Here is a 9,567-nt window from a genome sequence, read left to right as displayed (position 1 = left end):
CTCCTGGTTCTGATTGGTGGTTTATCAAAGGGGGGATGTCTGGTAGCACAGGGAGGAGGTGGATGAGCTCATTTTTTTTTAATCTGTCATACTACACTGTCACAACATGGTAACAGTTTGAACAAATTAAAAAAAAAATTAAAAAAATGTTTCTTTTTTACATATTTGTCAAAATTTTCATTATTTTGTGACAGGATAGCATGAGACAGATAATCATCTCCCTATGGTCCTGCTGTCATTTGCAGAAATAGACTACTCTGTCAGAAACAACCAATCAGAGACAGGAATTTGGTCTTAGCGCTGTCAATCATACCTGTGTATCTGCTGCCCACAATTTCCCTCTTGCTCGCTGCTATGCTACAGCTGGTTCACCACAATGGAACCTGTCATGAATGCTAAAGCTAATTAGCATGAGCACCGATGACAGTTTTCCAGTAATGGTAAGTTGTTTCTTTGCCATTAACAGACAGAGCAGGTAGTATGTGAATGTGATTGACAAAGCTAAATTACTCCTCCTGGTTCTGATTGGTGGTTTTTGATCAAGGGGGGCATTTCTGGTAGCACAGGGAGGAGGTGGATGAGCTCATTTTTTTTTAATCTGTCATACTACACTGTCACAACATGGTAACAGTTTGAACAAATTAAAAAAAAAAAGAAAAAAAAAAGTTTTATAACAGTTAAATACTCCAGATTTGATTTCTTTAGTAATTTGAGCTAAAGTGGTTAATCTGTGTGGTCAGGCCGTACGACCAGCCTTCGCTCCCCACATGCATCACTGAGCTTTGTACATAAATTGGACAGGTGGGTCCAATTTGCTTTGGACCCACCTGTAAATTAAGGTCCTTTGAAACAATTCCCATATTATGCCCTAAATCTTTGGTCAACATTAATTTCTATATTTATTTTATATTCTAGATTCTAGAATGGACTAAAACTTACATTTAATGTGGTCTTCTCCTTTAGACGTTATTTAACCAGGATAAAAAATTTTGAGATCAAAGATCTCCTTTGCAAGTGTCGTGACAATCATGCTGCTAAAACCTAAAACAGTTGTTTACAAAACCAAACAATATCAATAACATTTAATTTAATAAAGAATGTAAAGAAGATATGTGTGTATCAAGCATGTCCTGCTTGATGATTGTATCTAAGCCACACACCTTCTGGATTTGATCTTTGTAAGTCTCTCCTTTACAGATGATGCCAAACCACAATATGCAAATGCAACAACTCTGTTGTTGTAGATGCTGAGATTGCGCCATTGCAATCTCAGTTGTAGATGGTGTTCAATAGCTTCTTAGCTCACCCCACTTTTTATTTTAGGCTAAGATTTCATATGTATCTGTTTGGATGGCCTGAAGCCTTCTCTGATTGCCTGTGTCTGGTTGGAAGAAAAGTTGTTGAAATCATTATCTTAATGGAATGTGCCAACCAGTAAGCCTTATAAATCCCTACATTTCAGTTTGCCAACATTTTGAAATCATAAATCTTTTGTCAAATAAGAATTCACCAAGTCCATATTGTGTCAAATCATTTCTGTAATGAAAAAAGAAGATTCACTGTGCTTTGAGTTTTCCTTAGACTTGAGGCTTTGTAGTAGGGTGTAAGTCTGGTACAGGACATTGGTCGGATTGAGGGGTCCGGTCTAAGCAGCACCACAGGAGCCCGCTCAGCCTGCTCTGAATAGGGGGACTCAACTGGTCCAGGGCCTGGCAGTGAAAGCCTGCTGCTCCGTCCCTGCCTCTGGGAAAAAACAACGACTCATTCTGTATGCCCCTATGTCCTCCAACTTTTAAAAGGTTGAAACACACTTGAGTCAAATGAATTATTTACCTTTCCGCTTACTGTCAAGTTCTACAGCAGAGGAACCTGAAGAGCCATATTTCTGAAACCTTTTAAAACTGCTTCAACACACCTGAAACAAATGAATGGCTCATTATTGGGCCTCTGCAAAACCTAAAGAGACGGTGAGGTGGAAATGAAGCCATCTGATTCCAGTGCTTTGGAGCAGGAAGTCATCTAATAATTGAAAAACATGGGAATAGGGTTCCTGATTTAAAGTAAGCATTCAAGCAGAAAAACAGCTCATCTATTAGGTAGGTCAGGTAAGGTCATTTTATTTATACAGCACATTTTCAGCAACAAGGCAATTTAAAGTGCTTTTCATGAATTAAAAGGAAATACAAACAAAATAACAAACCAAAGGAAAGAAGAAGAAAAAGAGCAAAGGAAGAAAAATAATCTTATGTTGATCTAAAGTATGTAAACTAGATGCTCCTGTTCAGGGTTGCTATTACAGTCTGAACTATGAGTCTCTACATCGTGTGTGCAGTCGGATGACTGTACACACAAAATCAGCCATATTTTATTTCTGTATAAGGAGGCAGACTAAGCAGGACCCTTGAAATGAATATCTATGTCTTGTCTTGTTTCAGGTCACAGAGGCAGCAGGTGATGACTTTTCTAGTCCAACAGAGAGCTCTGTCAGCTGCAGAGGCTGTCAACGCTCTCAGACCATTTTATTTTGCTGTTCATCCAGACTTCTTTGGTCAATTCCCCAGAGAACGGGCAAGTTATCTTCAAATTACCATACTTAAAAAGATGAATAATTTGTTGATTTGTAAATATATTAATTTAGAAGTCCCAATCCTAAACAGATTGGACATTAACTTGATAACAGATCAAATATTAACTTGTTTTATCATCTTGTTTATTGCTTATTCAAGCTATACATTAACAGCAGAGATTGTCTCACCACAACATTCAAGATAAACATAATCTATTTGTAAAATCTTGCCACTAAGCACTTAAAGTTAGGACTTGCACTCATTCTTGTTATTTCAGTTGCACCTTTCATATCATAGTTCTGTTATAAATTTGCCATAACAAACCCCCGTCCATTGATCGGTTTGCAACTTTCATTATGTAAACATCCCATGGGACTGCATGTGTGTGTGCAGGGGCGCGTAAAGGGGTGAAAAGTGGTGACGACTCTAGGGGCCCTGACCAGCAGGGGGCCCTCCACAATTTAATTATTTATATTTTGTTCATAGACATAAAATTAAAAAAAAATGGGGTCCTGTCAAATACAAAATTAATCATATTGTATTTTCAAATATTATTTTTAGCAGTAAAAGTTTAATGTTCCCACTCCCAGATCAAAAAACACACGTCCATATTTGCCCTGAACCCCCCTGGATCTGAATGAAATGGTTTGTCCCTGCTTGGAGCACTTGACGGTGATGCTGTTCAGCTGCAGTCAGTAAAAGCTGCAGCTGTATACAACTGCCACGAGCGACTGTGGCAGTTACTATGCTGCTAAGAAAAGTTATAAAATCAGGTTTTCAGAAACAAAATGGAGAGAGAAAAAGGCAAGAGTGTTAATTCATAACCCAGTTTTTCTACCCGCCTCTAACATAGAGAGGTGGGTAGACTGTGTGAGATTATCAAACATTTAGCATAGTTAGCTTAGCTACAGACTACTGTTTGCCTCCATTTCACTAGCATTTAATGAATTAAGGAAAAAAATGATCAACATATTAATTTATTTAACTTGTCCCTTGTACCTTTTACCACTTAACAACAGATGAGTCAGTCAGTCAGCAGCTCTAACCACCGTCCCTCCTGACCCATCCTCTCCTAAGTGAAATTAAAGCTGCAGTAACTTTTTTATAAATATTTTTTTCACATATTTGTTAAAACTGTCATTATGTTGTGACAGTATGGTATGAGAGGTAATCTGTGAAAAATCTATTTACTCTGCCTTCTCCCAGTGGCTAGAAACAACCAGTCAGTGGCAGGAGAGTTTTAGTGCTGTCAATCACCCTCTCATGTGGTGCTGCTCATCCTTCCTCCCCCTTGATTTGTACTGTGCTGCAGCTAGCATAGCACAGAGCTGTGCAGATTCAAATTGTGAGTGCTCAGTTTAGTTAGCATAGCTACTAATGATGGTAGATAAACGATTTCTTGTAATGATAAGTTGTTTCTTGTTTTCCCAGATTATCTGTCTCATAACAAACTGCTACGACATGGTGACAGCTTTAACAAATATGGAGAAAACATATTTTTTATTAAAGTTATGTACTGCAGCATGAATAAAATGCAACTACATCGCATTTTTTGAGAAGTCTGGATTACTTTATGTGTAGTTTGCATGTTGCCTATGACTGTTGCTCATGGGGAGAGACATTTCAGTATATAAAACTAATAGAAAAAATTTAAGCAACCTACTTGCTTACTGGATGTGGACTGTTGGATGTTAAATTCATGAGCAGTAAATATTGTGCTAGTTGTCAGTATTGAACCAAAGAAAGCAAGGCAGCCTTTAAAATTGTGATGCTTTTTATAGGTCAAATAGATTAAAAAAATTATAACAGCAGCTGCGCGGGGGGCCCCAAACAAATGTTTTGTCAGGGGGCTCAAGATTCCTGGCGGCGCCCCTGTGTGTGTGTGTGTGTGTATGTGTATGTGTGTGTGCGCACTTATTGGCACCTCAGTTCTGCAACAAAGTCTGAATGGTTAAGCCTGAATGTCTACAGTTTCTTGTAGGGATGTACACTGTCTATAGCAAATCATATTTGCTGCAACTAAAGTTGTTTAACTGCTTTTTTTTTGTCCAGGAAGTGAATGAAAATTCTTTGAAGCAATTAAATGGCTACATGGAAAATTTGCAGAAGCCTGGCTTAAAGTTGGTTCAGCCAATAAAGCTCACCTTTTATATCAGGGACACTAAGGAGAGCACTGAGAAGCAGCCAGACATTGTCTCTTCAGGTACTGTTCACATTCATTTTACTGTAGACACTGAAAATACTACATTTTAATTTATTTAAAACTTTTACAGGTTTCCGGTCTGTGAGTTTCATTCTACACACAAATGATATTTTGAGTACCGTGATGAATGTGCTGACATCCTGCAGTTTGCCTGTGGAGCACATGGAGAGACATGAAAAAAGCTTTGGGACATGTAAAAGTGGGCCTGACGGAGGAGAATCTTTTCATAGACCCATAAAATGGGATAAAAGCTACTACATCTTCACTGGGTTCAGAGATCCTGAACAGGAGCTGCAGCAGACCAAGAGAATGGAACCTACACTCCAGTTAGTAACCCTGAGTCTATATCCAGTATATCAGTATAGTCTGTCAGACATATTTTTATAAGAAAAATATTTCAGTACCTTCCGAGGTCCTGTTTTTGTAGGAAAATATAACTATAGCCCTTTCAGCTGTATTAATGTTTTTTGAAAACCTGTTTTCTTGTTTTTGATATTTTTGGCAGTGGTTGGTTGAGAAACAGTGAACCTGAGGCAACAAAGAAACACAATGCTAGTCTTCCAAGGAGAGAAGAGCTGAGCAGATTGAAGAAGGAACTGTGTGAAAAGTTTCTTTTGGCAGATATCAAGTATGCTTCTTTTGCATCCTCTAACGCTGACTATATAGTTTTACTGAAAATGTCCAGTAATAACTGGACATTTTCAGTAAAACTATATAGTCCAGCCATCTGCCAATCAGTGTTGAAAAATAATGTCAGAAATTATAAGTCTGCAGAAGCCTGAAAAAGTACATAAATCACTATTACAGTTCCACTATTTTTGTGAAGTAAAGACAATCAGTCATTTTCAGCTATTTTAAATGTTTATTGTTACATTTACCCAATACAATTCAATGTAAAACAAAACAAAACAAACAAAAAATATATATCATGAGAAACATAAAAAACATTAGACAAGCTGAATAACCTGGTTCCTAAACAGCACAGTCCATGTATGGTGCTTTCAGCTGGTTATCGAAGTGCAATTTTGTTTCATGTAAGCGTTCTTTTTATTTTGGGAGGAGACGTAGGCCGACACTTTGCTAACTCAATTGAGTTATTGTGGATTGTTATGGGGCAACATCTACAGAATGTCACTGCAAAAATGAGTACTAAGAGTAGTCAATAAGGCTGGTTATTTAGTTCAAACAAAAGCACTATTCATAAAATCTAACCTGTAGACCAGCAGGTAGGCTAGCAGTTGCCATATGCGACTAGACTATTGACATTTATGCTTTAAAATTACTGTGAGTTGCATAGGTAACATAAAAGATGGATTTTTTTTATACTTCAGAATGACATGATTTCTGACATTACAACACCCTGCTTGAGGGGTGGGTGTGTCACTTTCACATAAGGGTGAAGATGGACTAGCAAAAAGCTGTACACTAGCCCTAACCCTATTATTGGTGTGTTTAGGTGGCAGCGCAGCTGGGGAGTGGCTCATAAGTGCTCTCAGCTTCAGAGTCTGACCCGACTGTCTCACCAGAACCCAGAGGACCTGATCAATCTGCAAGGTAATGTTTCAATGGGGTCGTCATTTATAAATAAATGCTGAGGCCGCAGTATGCAACTTTTATTAAAAAATTATTTTTACAGATTTCCTAAAACTATCATCATGTCATGACAGTAATCTAAGAAAAAAATCAAGCTCCTATTATTGCCTTCTGAAGAAATGCACTGCTCTTGGTCAAAAACAACCAGTCAGAGATAGGAGGGGGCTTCCAATTATCAATCATGCTAATGTACATGTTGCTAAATGTGCTTGCTAAGTGTGCTAATGGTGTAGAAACAACTTACTGTTCCAGGGAAACCATTTATCCTCTGTTACTGGTGGGGCATGCTAACTAGCTTTAGCATTCATTGCTGGCTCCATTGAGGTGAACCAGCTGCAGCGTAGCAGAAGCAAGGGGGAAATTGTGAGCAGCAGTTACACAGGCATGATTGACATTGCTAAGACCCACCTCTTGTCTGTGGTTGTTTCTGACAGAACAGTCTATTTCTGCAAATAGGGTAACAAATGTTCAACTAACTTTATCAAGAACTGCAGTATTTCCACATTATGCATCCATGAAATTCTCCCTTTTGAAATCCCTCAAACATGATAATTCCCATTATGGCCATATTGGTGTTTTTAAAAATGGGAGCAGATTGTAGTGATTGATGTCCAACGCTAGTATTGAGCAGAACAATGAAATAAATTAGAAAATAAAGCTGTTGTGTGGTATGGCTAGGATCACTTAAATGTTGTCCCACCTCCCCACCAGGCCATACTGTTGTGTTCGCTGACCAGTCGGGCATGAATGCTTCTGGAGACGTCATGCTGGGAACCATGGATGTTCACCATCAGTGGACCAAAGTAATACAGCTGGAGTTATTCTGCTGTAATATTTTCCTTCTTCAACTTAATTTTCTTTAACACTTCCCTGCATTTGCTTTCAGTTATTCCAGCAGCTGCCCAGCTATCGGAGTCTCCAGCAGCAAACAGACTGGTTGAAGGAAAGAATCAGTTGCCTCCTGGGTGGATCCCAAGTAATCCACCTCGGACCAGTCCAGCCTATCGCTGAGCACTACAGCACGCTAAATGCTTTCCACAAGAGCCTGATGTCCCGACGCCTGCACCTGCATCCCAGGAGCCTGCATGGCCTTACCATGGTGCTGGACAAGTATGTACTATGGGGTTCCATGACTTCAGACTTGAAAAGTCAAGCTCAACTTGATGAAAGTGAAGTTGACCTCAACTAGTTGTATGATGTCATAGAAACACAGGAGAGAAGCTTCACAGCAACTAAGAGGCTTTACAGCAGATACTGACAAATCACTGCTTAGACACAAATCTGTTATATGGAAGAAAAACATGTTACAAATAAATCACATTGAAAACAATAACAAGAAAAATTCCAGTTAATCTGCAAAACTGAATGAAAAGTACTAATGACTGTTAGGATAGCAGGACAGAAAACTAACCTGACTTCCTCAGTGGAGCTGTGATCTTCTATCACTCTGGTCTGAAAAGTTGTACTAAGTCAAGTCCAACTTTCTTTTTTCCAAACACCAACTGGTACTGATAATCAGGTATATGCTCATCTTGGACAGTTGCACCTTGAGTTCAAATTACTATCTTTAGGGAGATGCATGTTGGAACATTATAAACAAAATTTATCATAAACTGATCACATTTAATATAGGAAACCTACCTGGATTGGGTTCCCTAATTTCTGGTAAAACAAAAAAAAAAGTACCGAGCTTTGCATGAAGCATTTATGTTTGAAAAAGCTTTCTGGTTTCTGTTTTTGACAGTGATCGCTCTACACCTAGTCTCCATGAGACGGGGCACTTCATTATCCCCATCAACTGTGACCCTCTCAAGCTCCAGCTGTTCCTCCAGAGCCATGCCCCTGAGGCCAGAAGTCGCACCCTGCAAAGACATCAGTAAGACTGGGAAGCATCTAATGATGCCTCCCTCATAGCTACTTCTCTAAGATGATGAGTGTGCCCAAATTTGTTCTTCATTTGAACATCATTTAACCTTTTAAGTGCTGTGAGGACAGCGATGTCCACATGGAACCATTGTCTGATGTGTGTGTGTTTAGGGTGGCAGTTTCAAACGTCTTTGTTATAACAAATTGACATTAAACAAGAATCAAGTTTTAGACAAGCCAGCAGCAAAGGGGCTGTGTGGTTGGTACATACCACTCGTGTAAAAAGGAGGAGGAGGTGGACCGCTTCACTGCTTGTAGTGACTTGTATGTTGTCATCATCATGCCAAAAGTCGAGAGTAAATGAGACCTCACTCAAAGGAAATTGAGACCCAGTGTAAGAATATATAGGGATCCACACACGTGTAGAGTTGCTCAGCAAGTGGAATATAGATGCGCAAGATATCGGAGCGCACATGTGCATGGTCTCTGCGTTCAAGCGCGAAGAATTTCTCTGCTCACTTGCTGGTTCCTGCTTCTGCTTGCTGACGGTTAATGTTTTTGGCCGTTGGTGGGTGGATCCAGCTAGTCTTCTATCACTACTTATGAGATTAGCTACATTCCTTGTCCTCTGTGATTGGTAGTCTTACTAGGAAGACGAGGAAGAGGAAGCTGAAGAAGGGGACTCGCTGAGTTAGGACAGCAGCATGGCAAGACCATCAGGAGGCAAGTTGCACATGTCTTGAATGCTAAGTATTCTTGGTGAAACAGATTCTTTCTATAGCTTGATATTCAGTTAAAATATTGTAGTAACCTACTTTATTTACATGGCTGCTGCAATCTACCTGCAGCTTATAGTTGTAAACTTGAGGTTAGCTAACACTAGCTGACACTAGCTGACCAGCCTTGGTTGTCTGTCTGTATAACTAGCCCAATAAGAAATCCCCCGTGTGGATGAGCATTAAGAAGGAGCATTTTTTATAGAATGACATGCTGCTAAGTAATCTAACACAATGTTAACACTCTTACAGTTTTCTTAAGATGGTTTGTCTTGATTAGCAAGGGTACTGTGCTTAAGGTAAGAGTTAATATTAATGACTCTGTTATTAAAGCATTTGAAAATGTAATAAAACTTACTGATGTCCTTATTAATAGTCCTACTTGTTTCACTTTAGTTGAGGGAAGAATTAATATTAATGTGTGTGTTGTTAAAGCTTTTGACAGTGAATAACACTTAATGACATTCATAACTAGTCCAATGTGTTCCAACGTGTAAAGGAAAATATTAATGACACAATTATGGTCTCAACCCAGATAGCAAGCGATGGCAACTCAATGTTG

At 39.0% G+C, this 9,567-nt stretch overlaps 1 protein-coding gene across 1 annotated transcript in view; it reads left to right on the top strand.

Moving 5' to 3' along the window:
• The window catches only part of tcaim (T cell activation inhibitor, mitochondrial), a 12,727-nt gene extending 3,353 nt beyond the window's left edge, over positions 1 to 9,374 (top strand). The window contains exons 2-10 of the mRNA XM_007544535.2: positions 2,436 to 2,568; positions 4,620 to 4,770; positions 4,841 to 5,096; positions 5,276 to 5,398; positions 6,227 to 6,324; positions 7,075 to 7,166; positions 7,250 to 7,473; positions 8,108 to 8,239; positions 8,871 to 9,374. Coding sequence (XP_007544597.1) covers positions 2,436 to 2,568; positions 4,620 to 4,770; positions 4,841 to 5,096; positions 5,276 to 5,398; positions 6,227 to 6,324; positions 7,075 to 7,166; positions 7,250 to 7,473; positions 8,108 to 8,239; positions 8,871 to 8,919 — 1,258 coding nt within the window. The 3' untranslated portion in view covers positions 8,920 to 9,374. The remainder of the gene's footprint in view (positions 1 to 2,435; positions 2,569 to 4,619; positions 4,771 to 4,840; positions 5,097 to 5,275; positions 5,399 to 6,226; positions 6,325 to 7,074; positions 7,167 to 7,249; positions 7,474 to 8,107; positions 8,240 to 8,870) is intronic.
• The last annotated feature ends 193 nt before the right edge of the window (positions 9,375 to 9,567 follow it).

The sequence above is a fragment of the Poecilia formosa genome, unplaced genomic scaffold (genome assembly GCF_000485575.1).
Source record: "Poecilia formosa unplaced genomic scaffold, Poecilia_formosa-5.1.2 Scaffold1265, whole genome shotgun sequence".
Classification (NCBI taxonomy): domain Eukaryota; kingdom Metazoa; phylum Chordata; class Actinopteri; order Cyprinodontiformes; family Poeciliidae; genus Poecilia; species Poecilia formosa.
The sequence above is the reverse complement of the archived record's forward strand: the minus strand, read 5'-3'. Positions and strand labels throughout refer to the sequence as shown.